The sequence below is a fragment of the Molothrus aeneus genome, chromosome Z, assembly GCF_037042795.1.
Source record: "Molothrus aeneus isolate 106 chromosome Z, BPBGC_Maene_1.0, whole genome shotgun sequence".
Classification (NCBI taxonomy): Eukaryota; Metazoa; Chordata; class Aves; order Passeriformes; family Icteridae; genus Molothrus; species Molothrus aeneus.
The window spans coordinates 11372775-11396665 of NC_089680.1; the positions used below are offsets into that span (position 1 = coordinate 11372775).

Below are 23891 nucleotides of genomic sequence, written 5' to 3' on the forward strand. Positions count from 1 at the left end.
TAGTTCTTACTCTAAAGATTCTTAACAGAGTGAAAACAAAGGTATAAATAGAAATGGTGTGACAGCATCTCTGAGATGTGAATTCAGTCCTTAAAAAAACATACAGCAGGTGCCTTTCTTCATCTCCTATGACAGCCTCTTATGCCAAGTAAGATTTCTTCTCCAGTTAGTTGGGGATGGAAAAGTAGGATTTTCCCTGAGAGTTACTGGTGGTTTAGATTTCTTAAAGTGAATGAAGAAAAAGTTTTATGAGCTGTTACAGACACATCCATGTGCTTTTCATTTTTAAAATTAACAATAAGAAATGGGTTGGACTTTGCACAGAGGTGGTCAAGTTCCAAACATCAATATACACTTGTATAGACCACATAATCCAAAAACCACCCTAATTTATTTTTCTTCTCTTTTCCCTTTCTCTCACCTGCTTCTCTGCTTTTTGTTTTGGGACTGAAATGAGATCTGAAACACACTGGGAGCTTACCTTGGACTTGGCCTTTACCTAAGCTGCCTTTGTCTGTGTGTGGAGCCTGTTTCAAAAACTTGACTAAATTTTCCCTCTGTTACAGCTATTCTTATATATAGCTCTTGCATAATTTTATTTGCTTTCATTTCTTTCCCCCATTTTTCTTTTATGTTCCTATTTTTTCTATGTGCTCATTTAGAATCTGAATTTTTTTTGTGGTCATAGAAAATGCATTTAATTTCTGCTTTTCCTAAACAGTCTTAAAAACTATTAATTACTTAAATGTAAATTAAATCAGGATGCTATGTTCCCATTACAGTTTTTTGAAGACACTCCATAAGAGTTTGTCAGCAGCACTCCTAAATCTACATACATTATCTAACATGGTATATACTGCCAGTAATTTAGAAAAGCTTTTATTAAATACAGACTTAAGAACAGCCAGTTCATTAGCAAGGGTAAGACTACAGCTAAGAACTGTTCTGTAGTGTGTGTCTTGCAAAACACATAGCCTTGGGAACACTTCAGATGATCTTCAGGTGAAGACTACAAGAAGTATATGCATAATGACAGCAAGAGGTACAAATTTTACTGTGTTCCCCGGTGATTATTTTTTCTATTGTGATGTTAAATACCTATAGTATTTATCAATTTTTATCAATTGGTATTTTATCAACTTTCTGTGCAGCTGCCCTGCCTGGGTCACTCAATTTTATCCAACAGAGTCATGTTAATAGAACTGTCATGGCGATCACAGCTCCTTGTTAGCAACGGGTGATGTCCATGTGGAAGTGTGATACTGTTTGGACTAGAAAAAGCTGCTGGGAGGAGATACATTTCATACCTTTCTTCTGAAGAACCTAAAAAGCAGAAATGCAATTTCTATATTATAATAATGAGAAACCATTTCCTCTTTTCTCCACCCTTAGGATTTGCATTTATACAGCATCCAAGTTTAATGTTTGAACAAGAAGTGAAGACTCTGTACAACAGCATTCTTTCAGATAAGAACTGTTCAGTAAACTTAAAAATCCAGGTGTTAAAAAACCTCCAGACCTACTTGCAGGAGGAAGATACACGTATGCAGCAGGCAGACAGAGACTGTAAGTGCTGAGTTCTTCTGTGCTCATGAGCCTTGCAAAACCCGATTTTGTTGCATACAGTTACTATATACCTGTGCTGAATCACTTAAAATTGTAAACAGATACTGTTTACAATTAAAAAAAAATAGTACTGTACCCAAAGTATTTTAGAATTATTTGAAAAGAGGTATATGCATATTATTTACTTCCAAGATATACAAATACAGACTCTGGAAGCAATCCAGAATTCATAATTGCTGTAATGATGGAAATAATATTTTTATCAAAAAACCCTCTAAGTTTAATTTGTAGATAAAAAAATAATAAGTACAACATTTTAAAAAAATACTTTATTAAGGAATTAAGACTTGAATTAAAATTTTGTCTCCCTATTTTTTCATATATCTTTGTACATTAGACTGTTCTGTGTTTCATGAGATCATAAACCTATTCTAAAAGACAGCAGAAGTATGTATTTACTGTGAAAGATAAGCATATATCAAGTGATGGCAAAATAAGTAGTTATACTATGATGAGTATGCTATTGCTTTTATCCTTTTTACAGGGAAAAAAGTAGCAAAACAGGAAGACCTGAAAGAAATGGGTGATATTTCCTCAGGGATGAGTAGTTCCATCATGCAGCTATATCTCAAACAGGTCCTTGAGGCTTTCTTTCATAACCAGTCCAGTGTACGCCACTTTGCTCTAAATGTCATTGCACTGACATTAAACCAAGGTCTCATCCATCCTGTTCAGGTATGATAGGCTTTTGTGGGACTTTCTTCTGTTCATGTTTTTAGACGTTTTCGAACTTGCTACGTAAATTTCCAGGTCTTCTCTTATACTTGTGTTACAGCAGTTTCTTACTGTAGCCAGAAGCCTTTACAAAAGGCATATTTTGAAATCTGCTTTATGTTGTTTGCCCACAAGATTCCAAATGCTTCGTTATCTGTTTTTTGGATTAAGATGTAAAAGCCCAGGCAGTACCTAAAGAGCATGTAGATATGTACATTGGAGCATAACTCTGTTACGAATTTGAGGTATATGCCAAAATGTTTTCTTTGTTCTTAGTTCTTTTCTTAGTTCTTTATCTTGTGTCAGCTTGCTTCCACCTGAATCCCTATATCCTCCAAGCACTATGGAATTACACAGTCAGTGTCAGAGTTTCAACCATCATCTCCATCACTCTTTGCTTACATAATGTTTTGTACTTAATTTTTGATGCTGCAACCATTGCACATGTTCAGTCATAAGTGGTTTTTTGGGGGGGGGGTTTAAATGCAATTTTCTGTATTTCAAATTCACTTTAGAGTTGAGAAAAAGGGAAATACTACCTGAAACCTCACAACTTCATTAGTATGCTGGTGTCTTGTAGTATTTTGCTCTATTTACTTGAAGAAAGGGTAGTAAGTTGCATAGACCTTTCTATTTAATTTCTGCAGTAGAAAGAAAAAAGACTGAGAAAAAGGAGGTACAATGCCTCTGAATAACCATTTCATTTGTTTTTCAAGTGTGTGCCATACTTAATTGCTATGGGCACAGATCCAGAGCCCTCTATGCGAAATAAAGCTGACCAACAGTTGGTGGAAATAGACAAAAAATATGCTGGGTTCATTCACGTAAGTAATTCTAATTTAACATTTTACAAAATACTGTTATGTTCTCTAGTGGTTTAACACTTGAATGTGCTTCAGCTCCAGAAAAAGAGTACACAGTAAAAAAATAAACAATAACACTAAGTAGTTGTAAAGATGACTCCCCTGAAAAATAGAAAGGATAATACAATTTGAAGTGTCTCTTCTAGTCCACAGTGTCCTTTAATTTATGATTCAGAGTAATAATTTCCACACTAAACAGTATTTAAAAGCCTTTATTTGATAAGAGGTAAGGACAAGTGTTTCATAATATTTAGCATTGATTTTCCTCTATCAGTGGACTAAAAAAGAAAACACCATGTAACACTCAATAGAAATCCTTAGAATATATATATTAGAGTGTGCAAGGCACCAAGGCTTTGTAAATTGTAATCTAAGCAGAGGAAGCATAAGAAGCTGTTTATGTCTGATGAATCTTGTTGAAAAGAAAAACTAGAGTCTATGTGAGGATGTGAAGTTGTGGCATAGTGCCAGTTCTGCTTAAGATCTAAAATGAAGCTGCAGCGTTCTCCATATTTTCGAAGATCCCAGTCTAGTCTAGTCTTCTCTGTGTATACTCTCATGTCCTTCTTTGTACTCCAGTGCCTTTGGAGCATTGTACTGTTGATGGCATCCAAACAGATGGATAACTCATCCATTAAGTGAAGGCTAGCAGTTGAAATTTGCTGTGTTAGGCAGCTAGGATTTAAGACAGTGTATAGACACATTGACAACTTTGCTGAACAGCAGCAGAGGTACTATGAGGACAGTTGGCTATGCAGCTTAACTAGAAAATGAGTTTGTTCTGAAACTAGAGCAGGACCATTGAAGTGAGTAAAATCAACTGGAAATTATTGGATATATGAAAAAAAACCCCAAAAAACGCATACTAATTTTCTGTTGTTAGTCCTATTGTACTCATATAGATTCAGTTTTTTCTTTCACTACAGGGGATACCAAGCATATACATGTGGTAGTATTCTGTTCATGTATGAAAACATTTGAATGTCCTTGAAAATTGTTTAACTTGAAATACCTGGCTGTAGTGGGTAAACAGATTAGCTGTATGTTCCTAGCAGACTTTACAGTCCAAGCAGTTCACAAGACATTCTGATCTCTGCCACAAGTTCTGTTTGATAGCTCAAATCTGTTTACCATCTCAAAAGGTAGTATTGCCTCAGTGCACATTTTTGATTTAAATTTCAGATGAGCATCCCTTTAAAAGGATTCAGTGGTACTGTTTTGGAAGCAATGTTTTCAATAAAAAGAGATATATTTCCATTTCAGATGAAAGCAGTGGCTGGTATGAAGATGTCTTACCAAGTACAGCAGGCAATTAATACCTGCCCAAAAGATCCTGTGAGAGGTTTTAGACACGATGAATCATCCAGTGCACTGTGTTCACACCTCTACTCCATGATTCGAGGGAACCGTCAACACAGACGAGCCTTTCTAATTTCTTTACTCAACCTGTTTGACGATACTGCAGTAAGCACCACATTTCCTTCACTTAAAAACAAGTTAAAATGCAGCATTAAAAGCTTAAGTTCTCCTTTTATGATATATTTTTATGACTTAATTATTGATAACTTTGTCCCCAATGTACTTTTTTTGCTTTCGAATATAAGGTATTTATCTGTGTAATAAAATGCATGTTGCATTGTTGTATCACTCTGTACCTTTTTATACTCAGTTTGGACTAATTAGAAATAATGTATCTGTAGGTATGACTAAATTTTGTATAGAAGTTGTTTAGAGTGGTTTTGGGGGGCTATATAGAATAAAAATTGTGGTCTTTTTTTTTTTTTGCCCTGGATTCTTAGGGACACTGCAGAAGTGTATGAATCCAGGATATTTCTACATGTATTCATGTGTAATTTTTTCTTTAACTTCCAGAAAACAGAGGTGAATATGCTTTTGTACATAGCAGACAATCTAGCCTGTTTTCCTTACCAAACACAGGAAGAGCCACTCTTTATAATGCATCATATAGACATTACACTATCAGTTTCTGGTAGCAACCTACTACAGTCATTTAAAGAGGTATGTGCATTTATATCTTAGTGTATTTATGGTGGTGGAAACATAAGCTTCTCTATAATGTGGTCAATTTTTCAGTGAATGCAGTACCATTATTATTGTGTGAACCAGTTGCATTACTTGGCATGTAAACAATAGTCAAAAACCAAGCAACACTGTCTGTTCTGACCATTACGTGGTAGACACTAGTCAAAAACTCTTCTTACATTGCTGCTTATATTATTAAAAAATAATGATGAATTTTGAGATCAAATTTGTATAATTTCCCAATATGGCTGAATAACAGCCATATTAATTAATTGTATGCATCTGAAAGCACATGAACCTGGAATCATCGTGGAATGCTAGTTTGTTGTGGTTGTTTGTAAAATTTTAACAATAAAATCCAGTTGGCAGTTATTTTGTTGTTAAGTAGCTGATGGCAGTTGCATTTGTGTTGCCTGAGAGATTTAAAATACATTGTTTATTGCAAGAGAGGAGTGGGCAGTATTTCTTAAGGCAGCGGTAAGAACCCGAATCATGACAGAGTACCTGTTGTTATGGCAACACACAATCCTGTAAGTGAGAGGCCTCTGCTGCTTAAACACTTCAGTGTCTTCCTTTCCTGAAGAACTGTTGCAGTCAAGGGTGCAAATTTTCAGGAAGCAGTTTCTATGATGTCCAATTTGACCAATAAACACAAGTCAGAGTTGATGCCTGAAGGTTCACTGCCTGAAATGTACTGTGCTTTAAACTCTCACCCTACCAAAGTTGATTTTTAATCTGCTAGAAAGAGACAATACATTGTTCAGGTTGAGAACCAGTGTGTAGCACCCAGCTCCAAAAGGATGAGATCCTGCTTTTATGCCTGTGTCCTGAAAAATGGTACTATATGCAGTAATAATGCATATGTGAAATCAGATCTGTAGATCTAGAAGTAATCATAGAACTAATCATAAAATGGCTAGGGTTGGAAGGGTTCTTAAAGATCACCTTGTTCCAACCCTCTGTTTTGGGCAGGGATACTTCCATTAGACCAGATTGCTCAGAGCCCCACCCAGCCTGGCCTTGAACACTGCCAGACATACGGCAGCTGATTATTATTAATCATTATCAGTTCATTATTAATATGATCACTTTGGTCAGCACTGTAATTAGTGTCATAGAATTTTAAGAGACAAGGATTTAAAACCATTTTGGACACCAAAGTACTTATGGAAATCTCCATGAGACACAGAAAGTGTCTTTCAGAAAGAAAAACAGAATTTTCTTCCCGGTTTATTGCATTTGGCCTTCTACTGTATTTTGCTGTCACTGTTAATGAACTTCAGCAGTCTTTTAATGACAACATAGCAGGGGAGTGCTTGTTGCTCCAGTTCCTTCTGTATGCAACTTGCAAGAAAATCTGGGTGTTGGATAAATTTTTCAGTATATTTTTGCCATAAATAATTTTAAGAGTATCAAGTTATAAATTAATAATATTCTTCAACAAATTCTCTTTAATTTAAGATAGTAATAATTTTGGACAGATTATTTTAGGAACATACATGATATTACTTGTCCTAATTTTGGAATGTGTGTTAACTTCTCTTCATGCAGTCTATGGTGAAAGACAAAAAAAAGGATAGAAAGCCTTCATCGGGGGAGGAGTCCGAAAGTGACAGTAACAGTGGCAGCGGGAGTGAAAGTGAGGCGGAAGCTTCTAAGCCTCGGAGGTTACGGAAACGAGTGGACTCTGATTCAGATTCTGATGAAGAAAATGATATAAATGCAGTGATGAAGTGTTTACCTGAAAATTCAGCTCCTTTAATTGAATTTGCTAATGTGTCCCAAGGCATATTATTACTTCTGATGCTGAAACAGCATCTAAAGAACCTCTGTGGATTCTCTGATAGGTAAGGCTGTTTAGATAATAGGGCACTTGTTATGCAGTGACATTTTTCCATTTGTTTAAGTTGATTGTAACTACCTGTTTAAGCAATACATTTGTGTAACAGAGAAAAAAAATGTATTATGTTGAACTTCAGCTTAAAAAAACTGCAATTATTTGATTTCTTACCAGGCTATCTATTGAATATGGAATGATCCAAAGAGAAATACTTATATTGGAGGTTTTAAAAGCTTTTTGTTCAAATTACTCTGGACTTTTCTTTAAAGGTCTTCTCTTTTGTTTTCTTCAAACAGTAAAATTCAGAAATATTCTCCATCTGAATCTGCAAAAGTTTATGATAAAGCTATAAACAGGAAGACAGGAGTGCATTTCCATCCGAAACAAACTTTGGATTTTCTGCGGAGTGATATGGCTAATTCCAAGATCACAGAAGAAGTGAAGAGGAGTATAGTAAAACAGTACTTAGATGTAAGTAAAGTTGCTTTGCAGAAAGTCTGAAATCTTTTAATACAGTATAAACTTGAAAGTACAATTCAAAATGTTAAGTTCCTGGTTACCTTATGTGATGTGTGGATCTTCCTTTCAGGATGTTTAGGAGGACTGTACTTCAAAGATTTCTAAGTTTAAACTCAATGATAATTAATTTCAGCTTAAGGGTATTCATCTTTATGGAGTATCTTCCAATTTCTGATATCTATGGTGTATACCTCTCCCATATTACTTGTTCACTTTATTCCTGACTCTTTCCATCATGGGAACAGAGACTGTGGTTTGTTAACTGTCCCTCACCCTGCACCAATAACAGATAGAGAAAACTTGCCATTTGGAAAACTCAGGAAGAAAGCTTTTGTATATCTACCATAAAAAAAACCAAAAAACGGAAAGTTAAGTTTGTAGAATACAATATAAGCTGTTCAAGTTTGTTGTTTGTTTTACCCTGTTTCTTTACTTTGCTACTTGTTTCTAATATAATGTAATGTGATATAAATGTCCGTGTTTAAAGTTACAAAGTGAACTGATCTTTTTTCTTTTAATAGTTCAAGCTCCTTATGGAACATTTGGATCCTGATGAAGAGGAGGAAGATGGAGAGGTGTCAGCTAGCACAAATGCTCGGAACAAAGCAATTACCTCGCTGCTTGGAGGAGGCAGCCCTAAAAACAATGCAGCTGAGACAGAGGACGATGAAAGTGATGGGGAGGATAGAGGAGGAGGCACTTCAGGGGTGAGGCGGAGGAGGAGTCAACGTATTTCGCAGCGTATTACGTAAAATGATTTTTATGTGCTTATAAATGTCAGTTTATTATATTAAATGTACACCAAGTAATGTAATCCACATGAAAAAAAAGCATTTTGTAGATAGAGATTCTCTACTTAACCGTTTATACAACTTTTGTAGAAAGTTTAACAGAAAAGACAATAAAAAAAAAACCAAACTAGAAAATGAGATTTATCCCGTATAAAAAGTTATTAATTTTCCTTTGGAATGTACTGTGTGTTATCCTTTTTATTGTTGCCAAGTTTTTATGTAGCTTTATGATTCATGTGTATATATAATTTTATATATCAATAAGAGATAAAGACACGGGTACAAATTAAGAGTATGTGGTTTTACAAGGATATGTTAACCCCTTGGCGCTGGCGGTCGCGGTGCGTCTCATTGCCGGCAATGGAATGTGTGCCGGGGAATCCCAACTCCCGGCGTCAAGGGATTAAAAGCAATAAAAGCAATAATTTCACTAAAGTTCTTTTGTGTAACACTTGGTCTTTTTTCCCCCCAATGTTTTAGTCATTGAGAAGGTCAAAACGAAATTCAGACTCTACGGAGTTGGCAGCACAGATGAATGAAAGTGTTGATGTCATGGATGTCATCGCTATTTGCTGTCCAAAGTACAAAGACCGACCACAAATTGCAAGAGTAGTACAGAAAACCAGCAATGGCTTCAGTGTTCAGTGGATGGCAGGCTCCTACAGTGGCTCCTGGACTGAGGCTAAGCGCCGTGATGGCCGCAAACTGGTGCCTTGGGTAGACACTATTAAAGAGTCAGACATTATTTACAAAAAAATTGCTCTAACGAGTGCTAATAAGCTGACTAATAAAGTTGTGCAGACTTTACGATCGCTGTATGCCGCCAAGGATGGAACTTCCAGCTAATGAATTTGTACATGCAGCCAAATTTACAGGAATTGAAATAACAGAAAAAACTTGAAATATCAACTTTCTGGCAAAAAAAAAAATCAGTTAAATGAAGAGTAAGAATGGAACCTGGGACGCGGGGAAAAAAGAAGGAAATGTTTGGTAAACATTTTTGTGGGAGCTTCCTTCGCTGTTGTGCAGCAGAAACTTCTCAGTTCATTTTTACTCCCACTGTATTATAGTTTAACAAAAAAATTGTTTATATCTTGAAAAAAAAACCTTTCTGTTTAAAAAAAATAAACAAGTGAATGTTGGAAATTAGTCTGTTAATGTTCTTAATAAAGTGTTCTTGGAGTTTAACCTAGCAGCGGATGGCTTTCTTTAGCTTAGCCCAGTTTCCAGGAAAGCATTGTTTTTCCAGGCTGTAAAGTGGCAGAATCTCCTGGATATATAATTTATTCTGTTGAAGAAAAAAAAAAAAAAAGAAAAAAAGCATGCAGTATCTATGACCTATCTGCAGGAGGAGTTTTTGTAAATGTAGATTTTGATGTATTAGGTCACCCTGAAATAATACAAGAAAAGGGATCCCCAGCAAATCTGGTGGAACGAATACTGCAATAAATTTTTTTACTTCTCTTTGTTACTTGTCTGTTTCCATTTGAATTTCTTATTGTAAAGATCTGTTTAAATCCATTTATATTATTTTGCAGTCTTTTATGTAAAATTTACTATATCAGTGGTTTTCAAAACAAGACATAAAGTATTGTTTATACAGTTTGTATAGGCTGACTTCTGAATAATTGGTATCTTTTTATTTTTATCCCTAGAAGGGTGTAAACACAAGTTAACTCCAGGGTTTTATTGTATCCTGCAATATTTAGTATTAACTATATGATTTAGCACTGTGCCAAACACATTTTCAAGAGTACATTTTGATATAAAAAGAAACTATAGTTTATTCCTTGTATGCTTCAATTTCTTTCTAATGCTGTCCAAGTGGTAATTTATGATAGTTCAGATTTGGGGAAGGCTGAATGACTCTTCTGCTTGGGCCAACTGGCCATGTATGCATTTCTCTGGGTTAATGTAGAGAGGCTTGTGTCAAGAGGAGCTAGCTACCAGTGTCAGAGGAGTGAATGGGTATGAGTCTGGGCAATTACACTACATTCCTTCACAGATGAATTTTTTAAGAAAATGTTTGTATATTAGACTAATTTTTTTACTAATTGAAAGATGTTTTCACATTTTATAAATTGAAAAAATGCTATTGAAATCTTCCAGAAGTATGTGCTTCAACTGCCTTGCCACAACATTTCATAGAGCAGTTTGTCTTCCTAGAGAGCAAGAAAAGCAGCATATTTGCAAACAGGAAAAAAATCTAAAAACAGCTAAACTTTTTAGGAGTCTATTAAACCCTGGTGTCTTTTCAAATGTATTTATTGAAAACAGGTGTTCCTCAACATAGTTATTTTTCTATTACGTTTTGTTTCTTTTAAAAGATTAATATATGATAGGGGGCTGTTTTTGTGAAACTAACTTGCAGAATTCTAATACATTATTCAATTTGTGAGGAATAGTAACAGTATTTCAAAATATTGATATGTTAAAAAACCCAAACAACCCATTAAACAAATTATTAATAACTCCTCAGAATCCAGTTAGTAAATTGTTGGGGAATGCCTTTTTGTTGTTTCACCACTGGAATTTTTCTGAACAGATATTATTTAGCACCTCTTTGTTTGGTAGTGTTGATAGTGGTCTCTTCACCATACAAAAAGCCACCTCTTGGGCAAAGATTGATATTGTTAAAGGAGGGAGAAGTAAGAGAAGCAGGAGTCAGTCCTCTGCAGCTCTGGAAACAGGACATTTTTGTAGCAAACAATGAAAGACTATGTTTCTCAGGGCCAAGTGCAGCCTTTACACTGGCAAACTCATACTTGGAGACTAGAGGGGTTGTATGACATGTCAGATATTATTGATAAGCAGAGTTGAAAATACTTCACCAAGAACTCCCAAGTGATAAACCCAAGGATTTCATACAGTTGCAGTTTAAAATTAAGTTGGCTGTTAGTAATTTCTGATGCAATTATATTAAAGCATCTTATTTTTAATAGGTAATACAAATATTTCCTTGTTCATTTCACGTGGCTTTTCCAATAGCAAAGATGGGGGGTTATTTCAATTTGCTTGGTATTTATTGGAATAAAGTTATCAGAAAGAAGTTATAATTGAACAATATAAGTTTAAAGTTGAAGTCTAAAGTTGTCTTAGTTGAGAGGATTTAGACCATTACTATATTGTATGTTATGCCAGTGGCATACATGCTCCTTGATGGGATATGATGGTTGTTACATAATTTACAGTTATAAAGTTGATTATAGATGATTAAATAAATTGAATATGATTCTTACTAGTTAAAGAGTTGAATTTTACCCTCCTGAAGTACACAGAGTAATGCCCAGTCTGGTTTTGCCCATCACAAGAACTCTGGTTACCGGCTGTGAAGGGAAAAGGTGGCAGTGCCCTGTTTTGGGAAGCAAACTCCAGTTTGCTGTGTGAGACTCGGGCTGGTGGAGTCAGTGCCAGCCTCAACCCCAGCGGGGTCAGTGCAGGGCTCGGGCCCTGAGCAGCAGCTGCAGTGGTACCACCAGGAACCACCTCAGCAGCAACAGCACACACCAACATAAGAATTTTTCTGCGTGAAAAAATGTCTGGTTTTGTTTTGGTTATTCTTAAAGTGCTGCAGTGCAGTAATTGATCCAGTTACACAATTTTACTCCTTTGTATTGACATAGCTTTGTAGTATTTTTTCACTGTATGGCTATAGATTTTTACGTATATAACTATAAGATTATTGAATTTTTTATCCTTCCTGCTTTCTCCCTTTGAGTACAGGATCCATACATGGAACTTGTTGCAGTAGCTTACCTAACAAAGGAGTACCAAGCTTTTTGAATTAAGACTAGCCATATTGTACTTTTTAAGAAAACACAGACACTTCCACAATCTAAATAAGAATGAAATTATTATTTTTAATCTTCCACTTCATACTGTAAAATTGCAGAATAATTCTTGAATATTTTCAAGATCACAATAGTTTTTGATAGAACTATAAGTATTTTTTTAAATGATTCAGTAACACCCTTTTGTATTTTTGAGGTTCTTTATTGCTTATATTAACAACTCTAACGTGTACAAAAGTAGGCATGGGAAATATTCAGCATAAGTATTTTAGTAAGGTGTGGCCATTAAAAAAAAAGATATTTAAATTTTTAAAATTTTACTCAAACTTTAGCCTTTGTTTTGCTATTGTGGTGTCACTAGTAAGAATATTGTTACTGTGGAATAATTAGGTTGTGCTAAACAGTAGCTCTAACATGAAATACCTTGCAGCCCTGAAATAGTTCTTTAATGTGTTTGTGGCTCATGTAAAAAAAAAGTTTTTAATCAGGTCTGGCTCATCTGGTGCTGGTTAACAGCAGGACAGTCTGCCGCATGCATGTGTTAATGACATTCCAGGGAAACGAATGGATGAGTTCAGCTGATCCTTTGCTTTGATTCTGAGCCCCAGGCAGATCACAGTGATGCTGAATTCAGACAAACACCTTTTCTGTGCTTTCCTGTGTCCCAGCACTCCGGAGCTCTCATGCCCTACGCACAGCAGGAGTGCAAACCACAATTCCTATATCTTAGTGTTCCTCTGCTCACCAAAGAGCCACACCATGGTCATATGAGCATTTCCATATCCTTCAGAGAATTTGTCATCTTATCATTGACGTTTTCAGTTGTAATGGGTGAGTTCTTAATGTAAGTAGCAAATTTTTAGATCTCATGGTTCCTTGACTAAATATTAAAGTGTTATTGTTATATACAAATAAGTTCATAGTATTTTAATATTTCATTTATTTAAAATAAATGTTTTAAGAGTTCAATCTGGACCCTTCCAAAATGAAACTTGGAAGTTTTTAATCCTAGAATGTGCAGACACTTTGTTGATCCCTTTTTCACTATGCTCACAGTGCTCAAATTATGCCTGGGCACCTGTAAATCATCCAGGGAATACATTTTTGGATTATTCTGGGAGACTTCTTGCCCGTCTGCGTTCCCCCCATCAGACATAACTACATAATTTCTAATTTCTGCGCCATTCAGCTGCATGCCCTGCTCACAGCTGCCCAGCTCTCCTCCAGACAGACGCTCCTTGCCGGGCGGGCCGGTTCGGGGCGCGGGCGGGCCAGGGGCGGGTTTGTCCCGCGGGGACCGGAGCTGGCACCCCCAGCGGGGTGGCGGCCCAAGGTGCGCTGTGCCCGTGGCAGCCATCCCAGGGCAGGGGCTCCTGCGCGCAGTGGCAGCGGGACGCCACCAGTGGCTGCCAGAGTCTGGCACCCGTACCTCAGCGGCCTCTCCTCTAAAGCAACCTGGCTGGGCTTCAAAGGAGCTTCTCTCCATCGCTGTTTTTGTGCGGCTGTGTTGAAAGGCTCATATTTCTGTTTTGAAACAAGATCCTGCTTCCTAAAATCTGAAAAGGTGGTTGATCTGATTTCACCCCCACTTTCCTGGGGATTGGCCATGGGCAGGGCGCTGCAGCTGTGCCTGCAGCCTCTGCCCCTCAGCAGCTGCAGAACCAGCGCCGAGCTGTGCTGGGTGGGTCACTGCTGGTGCTGGCTGCACCTCACTGCCCACACTGTCTGTCCATCCCCTCACTTTCAATGCACTTCCTCCTTTCTCTTCTCTCAAATTCAGGGCTTCTGAATTTGTTTTACCTATCCCTTATTTGTATTTTTCTTCCCAAGTATAAAAGGCTACAAAATTTGCTGGAAACAGCCCCATGTAATTTATTTTGGAGAAACCATATAGGGGGCAATCTGCTTTTCATTTTGACTCCACAAGCACAGACTGAAGACTTGCATTTTCTTTGAACAAGTCTTCTTTCAGTCTCTTATTTTGCATGTTTTGTTATCTTGTTAGCATTCGTGATTGTACAGAAATACTCCTTCACTGCACTTAAATTCCTGAAAGCCAGAAATATATGTGTGGAGGGAGACATTTAGTGGGTTTCCTGCATAGACTAAATGTATTCTGTGAGCACAGGCAAAGTGTGATGAATCCTTGAGAAAATCTATTTGTTTCTTATTTGTGAGAGCTTTTTTATTTTGAATAGTCTCATGTGGAGGTGGATGTTCAGATCCAACCTTGAACATCACCTGTGTGATGAGTCCCTGCAGTTCCATCTGCACTGACAAACTGCAGGACAGATTCACAAAATACCAAGTTCTGGGTGATTTGGATCACTCCTCATCCAGGCTTTTTATTTGCTGTCCTAAAGTACTGCTGTTGCTCCACTCAAGAGAGAGAGGATCCCTTCCCTTCGTGTTGAAATCCACATGAAATAATTGGTGCAGAAGTCGTTATTAAGTCTGTGGTCAGCCTTTGAGCCATCCAGACCAAACTTTCCAGACCAGCCATGTACAGGCTTCTACACACTGAGTTTTTTCCTTTGGATAACTGATCCCAATTACAGAATCCCCCATGGTTAGTGTAAATTTTTCCTACCTTTGATTTTTAAGTCTTGGCTAGGAAACCCACTCTGGCCACTTCTTTAAATATCATACTAGATATTGGTGGTAGGAGGGTGCACATAATTACAAGGCAGGTCCTTTTCAAATTTAAGAACTTTTTGAACTTTCCTTCCATCTATTGGTTGTGTCTTTCTAGATCAGAAAAAGAAAAAAGTCCTTCCCTTATTTTAGTGTATTTGAAAAGTTCCCAGGTGAGGCTCAGGGTTGTCTTCTGTTGCTTTACCGCCTGTGTGTTATCTCAAACTCATAAAACTCTTATTTCAAAAGAAGTTTTAGAGTTGTATTTATTGTTCGGATAGCAATAAAGTTTTGTTCCTTTTTCCTACAAAATTTTACAAATTGTAGTGCAGATTTATCTTGTGTACACATTCCAAAGCTACATATAATTTCTTGAAGCCTAAGTAGGATCCTTGAAATTCCACAGCTGAAGACCCTTGCTCCCATCTTCAGAAGGTGTAAGTATGGCTTTGAGGAGACAGGGAGCCCGAAAGGAAACTTCCCTTCTCTTCCCTTGCATGTTCCTCTTAAAACCAAACTATTTCTGTTTCTTCATTAGCCAAGGGTTTTGAAGAGAAAACACAAATAACAGCCCTGTGTATCTTAATCTGTCTTTTCACAGAATTTGACATCTTGTTAGTAGTGTCTAAGTTTAAATATCTCAGCCAGAGCTCTGGCTTCAGCTGGAGGTGCTCTTGTGTCAGGTACTTACATGGTAAGTACCATTGACTTTATTACTGCCTGAGTCCCTTAATAATCAAGATTTCATATTAAAGAACCAAAATAGTTGAAATAGTATGTTCTTACTTTTGTAGCTTTGTCTTTTCCATCTTATTTTAATTCTTGTATTTTTTCAGGTTTTTTAAGTTGGTGTTGGGTGTTGTCTCCAAGTTGGTGTTGGGTGTTGTCTCTTTTCAGGGTTTTGTTGGTGGAGTTTTTTTAGTTTTGTTTTTGGTTTTACTTCTAATTTTGCTTTGTTGCTGTTTTTTAAACTTCCTGCAAGAAAGTTTTTTCCTGAAATAAATTGCTTTTGACTTTTTAAAGCTTTCCAGCAGAAAACACTACAGAAAACAAAGATCAAAACATATTAAAATGTTAAATGCATAGAGAACACAGCCTCTATATATGGTTTAATCTAAAGAAAGTGATCATGTGATTAATCTGTGAAGCTTCCCTATCTTTCGTTCAGATGGAAATGCCATGCTATTAGAGTGCTAAAGGAAGTTCAGGTCTCCTTGGATGAGATTCCTAAAAAGATTTGGCAGGGGCTGGTTGCCACAGCACGCAGCCCCAGCAGCATCTCAGTGCAAGCGTCCTTGGCAGCAGCCTTGGGCCGCGGATTTGGCAGCCACTGGCAGCCATTGGTTGCCATGGCACCATCCTGGCACCATCCTGGCACCATCCTGGCACCATCTGCCCCCTGTCAGGGGCAGCTGAGCTGGGCTTGTCATGGTCCTGCTGCCCCACCAGCCCTGAGGAGCATCTGCCAAGGTGTGACAACAGAAGGCATCCTGCTGCCACCCTGCCTGAGCAGCGCCCCTGCATCAGCCACAGAGCTGACAGAGAGCCACCAACTCAAACACAGCTGAGAAACCCCTGGGAGATCCTGTACCTAGTGGGTAATATGCACATGCAGATGTGCAGATATGCAGGTTTAAAACGCAAAAGAGAATTTGTACTTTTACATGGTTTTGTGCAAGGAAGAAAATAGGATTTTAATGTTTAAAATGAGGTTTCTTGCATAGTGACTGTGGTAAAAGATGCCAAGGAGCTGCTGGGGATAATGACCCTTGGTGTAAAAGTTCATCACTTTTCCCAGCATCTTGCCATTAATTGGCAGGTGCTGCACTGCTCTCTCACTGCTTGATTAACAAAATTAACCTGGCATTTCAATGTCACAGTAGAGAAATGAATAGAATAGAATAGAATAGAATAGAATAGAATAGAATAGAATAGAATAGAATAGAATAGAATAGATCAGAACTGCTATGGTTGGAAGGGACCTACAACAATTATCTAATCCAACTGCCACTTCCAAAGACCTTTTTGCTAATCCAAAGAACATTTTAGGACTGAGCAAAGGTTAAAACCTATTGCTAATGGCACTGTCCAAATGCTTCTTGAACACTGAGAGACTTGGGGCATCAACCACCTCTCCAGGATGCCTGTTCTCCTATGTGACCACCTACAACCCTTGTGGTAAGGAAATACTTCTTGGTATCCAGTCTGAACCTCTCCTGCTTCAGCTCTGAACCATTCCCATGCATCCTGCCCCTGGATGCCAGGGAGAAGAGCTCAGCACCTCCCTGTGCCCTTCCCCTCCTCAGGAAGCTGTGGAGAGCAGTGAGGTCACACCTCAGCCTCCCTTTCCCCAAAGTGGACAAGCCCAAAGACTTCAGCTGCTCCTCACTGGAGGTTCCAGCTCTGATTCCCTCCTCAGGATGCACGGAAGGACCTTCCCATCCTTCTCTGCCAGCAGGGCCCAGCAGGCCCCAGGCGAGGCCAATCCCCTCCCTGGGCCGGCTGTGCCCTGCTCCGTGCTCTGGGATGGGCTTTGGCTGTGCCCTGCTCGGTGCTCTGGGATGGGCTTTGGCTGTGCCCTGCTCGGTGCTCTGGGATGGGCTTTGGCTGTGCCCTGCTCCGTGCTCTGGGATGGGCTTTGGCTGTGCCCTGCTCGGTGCTCTGGGATGGGCTTTGGCTGTGCCCTGCTCCGCGCTCTGGGATGGGCTTTGGCTGTGCCCTGCTCCGTGCTCTGGGATGGGCTTTGGCTGTGCCCTGCTCCATGCTCTGGGATGGGCTTTGGCTGTGCCCTGCTCCGCGCTCTGGGATGGGTTTTCGCTGTGCCCTGCTCGGTGCTCTGGGATGGGCTTTGGCTGTACCCTGCTCCGTGCTCTGGGATGGGCTTTGGCTGTGCCCTGCTCTATGCTCTGGGATGGGCTTTGGCTGTGCTCTGGGATGGGCTTTGGCTGTGCCCTGCTCCATGCTCTGGGATGGGTTTTCGCTGTGCCCTGCTCAGTGCTCTGGGATGGGCTTTGGCTGTGCCCTGCTCGGTGCTCTGGGATGGGCTTTGGCTGTGCCCTGCTTTGGCTGTGCTCTGGGATGGGCTTTGGCTGTGCCCTGCTCGGTGCTCTGGGATGGGCTTTGGCTGTGCCCTGCTCCGTGCTCTGGGATGGGCTTTGGCTGTGCCCTGCTCGGTGCTCTGGGAGGGGCTTTGGCTGTGCCCTGCTCCGTGCTCTGGGATGGGCTTTGGCTGTGCCCTGCTCGGTGCTCTGGGAGGGGCTTTGTCGTCAGGGCTGCCCGGGCACTGCTGACCCACCCTGAGCCACCCCTCTCCCACTTCACCCCTGTGCCCGGTGTCACTCCTTCCCAGGTGCACAATCCACCATTTGGACTTGACAAATTTAACCCCATTTAAGATTGCTCAGTGCTCCAATCTATCTAGATCCCTCTGCAAGGCCTCTTGTACCTCAAGAGAATCCACAGCACCTCCCAGTCTGGATCATCAGCAAAACCTGCTACTGGTGCACTCACCTCCAGCATCCAGACCACTGACAAACACATTGAGGAGGACACTGTAACTAAAAAATGAGGATTTTGTTTGTGTCTGGCGATGTTATTCTTCACTTTTCTTAAAGAATTTTCCTAAAGAGGCTACTTTGAAGATTTCCCATGCCAGCCACCAACCAAAAATTAAGAGAAACAAAGTTAATTTGTTTCTAAACATTTATTCTATGCAAAGTATAAACACACATATGGTTGGGAATGTTGAGTATTTTAGGAATCCTGGAAACTCCTGAAAAAGCAAGCCAAACGTGTCCTGGGCTGCATCCAGAGCCCCGTGGGCAGCAGGGCAGGGAGGGGATTCTGCCCCTCTGCTCTGCTCTGCTGAGACCCACCTGGAGCACTGCATCCAGAGCTGGGGTCCTCTGAACAGGAGGGACAGGGACCTGCTGGAGCCAGCCCAGAGGAGGCCATGAAGATGACTAGATGTTGTATTGCACTAAACAGTTATTTAGTTGTTTGCATTGGGTGTTTGGTAATTTGCACTGTTCACATGATTTGTATCCTATGACCACACAGTCTCCCCCTTCTTCCCTCCCCCCGGCAAGTGTCAGCATTGGGGGTCTCTTCCGGGGTTACCCCTCCCCTCGCCCCTCCTCACTTGTATCCCATTGGCTGTAGTCCTTCTCCTCCAGCCCCTTCCCGAGCTCTTAAAGCCCCCTAGAGGAAGCTGGCTGGCCTCTTTCCCACCTTGGAAAGTAAGGTAGGACGTTGGTGCCCACGTGGAGAAGAGCGCTCCTGGTCCTTTGCCTTTGTCCCTGTAAGATTGCGTGGGCTGGGGTCCTTAGCTCGCCAGATTGGACCCAAACAGCCCGCCCAGACACAGAGTCTTACAGCTAGAGGGATGGAGAACCTCTGCTCCAAGGACAGTCTAAGAGAGTTGGGATTATCCAGCCTGGAAAAGAGAAAGCCCTGGAGGGACCTTAGAACTCCTTCCAGTACCTGCAGGGGCCTCACAGGAAAGCTGGAGAAGGATTTTTTACAAGGGCAGGGAGCGGTAGGACAAGGGGCAATGAGTTAAACAGAAAGAAGATCAACTCAGGCTAGATATAGAGAAGAATTTTTTTCTGTTGAAGATGGTGAGTGAGTCACAGCCAGGTGAGAGGCTATGATCACAAAACCACCAAAAACTAACAAAAAACCCCTAAGGAATAGCAGAAATGAGGCAGGCTGGATAAAGAAAAAAATTTGCCAATGTCTTCCTTTTCCAAAGTTTCAAGTTCTGCAATTTTGTGCTTGAGGAAAATCTTATGTTCAAATTTGAACATAAGCATTAAGTTCTCTTTCAGCTTTGCAAGAGAAACTTCAGCCTTGAAAAACTAAGCAATTAAATTGTAAACCAGTTTGGATTAATAAAACATATACAGTTGTATTTAGACTACCTTTACTAGGATATTAGAGAAAATTTGTTTATAAAAGGTTGCAATGACTTAACAGATTTTTATTAGTTTGATCCTCATAACTTCTATGACAGGAGACCTCCTCAAGGGTTTTTTAATGTCTATTTCAAGATTTCTTTAAATTAAATTGACTATCTGCTTCTCTTAGAAAAAGACCTTCTAAACTGTTTCCTTCTCTTCAGCCCTAAAAGGGGTATCGTAGAAGAGAAAGTGCAAAAAAATTTGAGTCCATGGAAGAAGCTTGGTTAAGAGGTCAGTCTTGATGATCTTCTCACGTGTCCCAAGTGCTTTTTCTCTCTGCTGTGGCTCTGCAGGAGCAGCTCTGCCTGCCCAGGGTGTGAGTTCAGTGCTGACATCCTGACTGGGAGCTCTTTGAAGCCTCCCCACCCTTGTGTTACTGATTTGTGATGCTGGGGATCTGGAGCCACATCAAGAAAGCATTTCCTTTACCACTGTTAAAATGAGATGGACTGAATGCTTTCTCTTCTTTCTCACAGATGGCCATGGGCATAATGAGATTTCCACACTTGGCTAAACCAGTATTTTTCACAGTATTTTTCCACCAGGAACAGAAAGTGCTTCCTGATGATTTGTTTGCTGCCATTCTGAAGAAACACAGTATTACACTTTGGGGAAAGTCACAGTTTCATGCTTCGATTGGCTCTTCAAAGGCATTGGCCCCTTTCACTTGAAGATGATCAAACCCAATCCTGAGTTTTGCACTCTGGTCAGCCCTGTAGGAAAAGCTGATGCAGATTCTGAGGATTGCTAAAAAAAAAACATGGCCAGTTTGGACCTCTGAGCCTAGAGGACCTGTCAGTTCTATCCCAGGATGTGTGTAATCCTGTAACAGTCTCCCTCTGAACTTTATTTTTTGATGCTTGCCAAGATGCAGCTTCACTTGGAAACATGAAATTTTTAGGGTTCTTAACTATTACAGTTTGGGGTGACAGTAATTAACTATTACAGTTTGGGGTGACAGTAATTAACCACTGGAAATCAATACACCTTTGACTTCCATGACAAATTTGTATTTCTTCACTACAAAATAAAAACTACAGCTGTTGGGAAAAGTCACCACAGCTGCATCTGTGATGATGCAAAAGACATCACAACTTGATGATCACTAAGCACAGGGGAGATTTTTCTACAAACCCCTGGGGGTTGCTGGAGGAGCTCTAAACAGCAGCATCCTGCTGGAGGAACAGTGATATTGTTTTTACCCCTGTAAGTACTTGCCCTTTGTGTCTCACTGTGCTGCCTGACTTTCCTAACAAAAGTCTATTTTTCATTTTCATTTCTGACTATTTGTAGCTCTTTCTATCAATTACTCAAACTCCTCTAACATTTTCAAAACTACTGCACAAATAGGCTGGGTTTAAAATATGACAGTATTTACTGTCATATTTACTGAAAGTATGACAGACATTTACACATACAGTCCTAGTGGTACACAGCAATAATTATAAGTGCTACATGTGTAAATCACTTATAGCAGAAACAAGTAAAATCACTTTTATTCAACAAGTTTATCACAACCCTTATGTTATAAAAATAACTTCACAGTATGTTAAATATTAAATACAAAACAGTTGTACACTGCTTTTAAATAAAAGAACATTTTGTGTGTGTTTTATATATGTTTCTATATAAAGCAGCTGACCCAGACCTGTTTAAGACTGTGGGTCTGCCTTTACCAACTATATTTAGTTCTTCTTGACCTGAAGACATATGGAAGGAAAACTACATTTTAAGGAATTCAGCTTCATCTAGGCAAGGCTAGAAACAGTGAGAGTTTCCATGCTGCTTAAGAAGGAAACCAATGCAGGCCTCAATCCATTTTAAGTAGAACAATTACTAATTTTAAAAACCAAAACCCAAACACCAGCAAGTATTTGGAAGAGCACAGTGGCTCTGAACTATTCACTTGTCTTCCACATCTGCTATCATAGCCTCAACTGCATTCCAGTCCAGCTTGCTGAGGATGCTGCCTGTGCTTTCAGAAGCACTGTCAGTGCTGATGCTGCCCAGAGGAGAGAAGCTCATGCTGTGCACTGCAGAGGCCTGTTGGGGCAAGAGAGGATGAACTGAACATTGTGCTTCATTCATGGACAGCAGAAATGATCCCACTCTTTTAAAACATGTCCAAATCCAGTGATGTGTCTGATTATTCTGCAACAAATGCAATCTGTTTTCCTGTTAATGCCCTCCCGCTGGTGTCTGTTGCTTGGGCAGGCAATGTGCCTCTACAGTTGTTAAAAAGAACATTCAATTTCAAGGCTCACAAGAATGACTGCAATTGTAAAAAAAAAATAACATCGTTCTCCTGAAGCCCCACCATTTATGCCCCTCTGTATCTATCTCACCCACATATTTTGAATAGAGAACCCCATTTTAAATAAAGCAGAAGTAAACAAAGTGTTAAGTGGCAAATATCAAATAGTTTATAGAATAAGTAGGTACTTTACCTGGAAGATGGAGTCATGAGTATCTTGAAGTATTCTTTGGATATCATCAGGCACAGTCCAAGGACTCACCACATCTCGATCAGTGTCAGGATCAACAGCCTCTGTCTGCACTGCAGTGGCAACTCGAGGAGGCTTTTGTGTTGAGCTTCCGCTGACTCTGCACTCAGCAGCTGAGGAGAAAACAGGCCAACCATAGCCCTGTAACACTTCTTGCACTTTTCATCTCAATCTCTTGAAACGCCTTCAGGAATAGAAGCTTTCAGGTTCTAGGAACTGAAGCTGTGTGTAAATCTTTGTGAAAACAGCAAGCTCTGTTATCTAGAACTGATGTGAGTTTATGGTGAGAAAAGGCTGCTGGTTCCTTCCAGCCTCCTGCTCTGAACTGCCTTCCCAGGGCAGAACACAAAGTGGAACAGGACTATCCATGGTGCCTATGGCTGTGTGGTGCCTCCAGGTTGTGTGGCGCTGTCCCCCACAAAAAGCACATTGCTTCCTTATTTGGCAGAGAACTAAACTAAATAAATTCTGAATTTGTGCCTCTTCAGAAGACATGGAACTTTGATGAAACCCTTAGCAGTGATGTGATATACTGGAAAAACAGATACAAGAAGGTACCAGGAAACCAGAGAAAGATCAACCTGAATATAGAGTTTAAAAAGTGAATATACTGAATGGAGAAAAATTACTTTTCCACATGAGTAGAGGCGATTCAGGAAATGTGTCTTTCTGCTTATCATTACTTCTCTCAATTTCCTATACTGCAAGTCAAATACACTGACCTTTGACTGTCCAAATTATGCCAATAGTGTAAGTCTGGTGTAAGGCAGAATAGAATCAGGCCACAGCATTTCCTAAGTCTCAGACTGATTCACTTCTCATTCTTTGATCAGAAATTCTGCTGCTGTTAACAAGTACTGTATCTGTTAAAGAATTTGATTAGGAACAATCTTTTTTGGATCCAGTCTTACAAAGACAGGCATGGGACAAAGTACCACTAAAATCCAAAGGGAATTTTTTGTAAGCTTAGTCAAATTTTTCTGTGCTAACATGGAATTAGGACAAAATAATATATTAGATGGATACTGTATAGAGGGATAACAAAGACAATTCCTATTTTAAAGAGCTCAGAGATTCAGCAGCATAGAAAGGCAAGGGAGAGACATAATTCTTGTGTCCTGATCTGCAATTAACTTTCTCTCTGTGAGTTTGAATTGAAAGATAAAAGACTCTGTCCCTCGTGATTTCACAACATGTGTTTCAGGAGTTCACCAAAATCTAGCACACTTATTTCAGTAATCTTGAAACTGTCACCTGGCTAAAACTATTCAGAAGGTAAACAGAGGTGATTAAAATATTTCACAAGTTTCCAATTAAAAGGTTTTTTAAGTGGAGAAAAAATAATGAATTTTATTCTTCTAAACAAATGCTGTATCTGCATCTTATTCCCCCCCTGTATTATGCAGCATTATAGCATTGTTCTGTGTAACTTACAGTGTCTGGACTTAACAGGAGCATTTGTAGCATTTCTCAGTCTTCTTCTGGAGATATTTTTCTGAAGAAGCATACAGGCATTTCCTGTAAAGAGAAAGTAAGCATTTTCTTTTTTAAATGCTGATCAAATATACTCAAAGATGCTTAAAATTTTTATCTACAAGTTTGCTG

At 39.5% G+C, this 23891-nt stretch overlaps 2 protein-coding genes across 2 annotated transcripts in view; one reads left to right on the top strand and one right to left on the bottom strand.

The window, feature by feature from the left end:
• The window catches only part of NIPBL (NIPBL cohesin loading factor), a 147214-nt gene extending 137347 nt beyond the window's left edge, over window positions 1-9867 (top strand). Inside the window, exons 39-47 of the mRNA XM_066568764.1 lie at window positions 1393-1566; window positions 2111-2301; window positions 3057-3164; window positions 4467-4667; window positions 5076-5222; window positions 6798-7093; window positions 7383-7557; window positions 8127-8312; window positions 8877-9867. Of these exons, the coding sequence (XP_066424861.1) occupies window positions 1393-1566; window positions 2111-2301; window positions 3057-3164; window positions 4467-4667; window positions 5076-5222; window positions 6798-7093; window positions 7383-7557; window positions 8127-8312; window positions 8877-9242 (1844 nt within the window). The 3' untranslated portion in view covers window positions 9243-9867. The remainder of the gene's footprint in view (window positions 1-1392; window positions 1567-2110; window positions 2302-3056; window positions 3165-4466; window positions 4668-5075; window positions 5223-6797; window positions 7094-7382; window positions 7558-8126; window positions 8313-8876) is intronic.
• Window positions 9868-21242: 11375 nt separating this feature from the next.
• The window catches only part of CPLANE1 (ciliogenesis and planar polarity effector complex subunit 1), a 59170-nt gene continuing 56521 nt past the window's right edge, over window positions 21243-23891 (bottom strand). The window contains exons 52-54 of the mRNA XM_066568879.1: window positions 23721-23804; window positions 22230-22399; window positions 21243-21825 (exon numbers count right to left, since the gene is read on the bottom strand). Of these exons, the coding sequence (XP_066424976.1) occupies window positions 21685-21825; window positions 22230-22399; window positions 23721-23804 (395 nt within the window). The 3' untranslated portion in view covers window positions 21243-21684. The remainder of the gene's footprint in view (window positions 21826-22229; window positions 22400-23720; window positions 23805-23891) is intronic.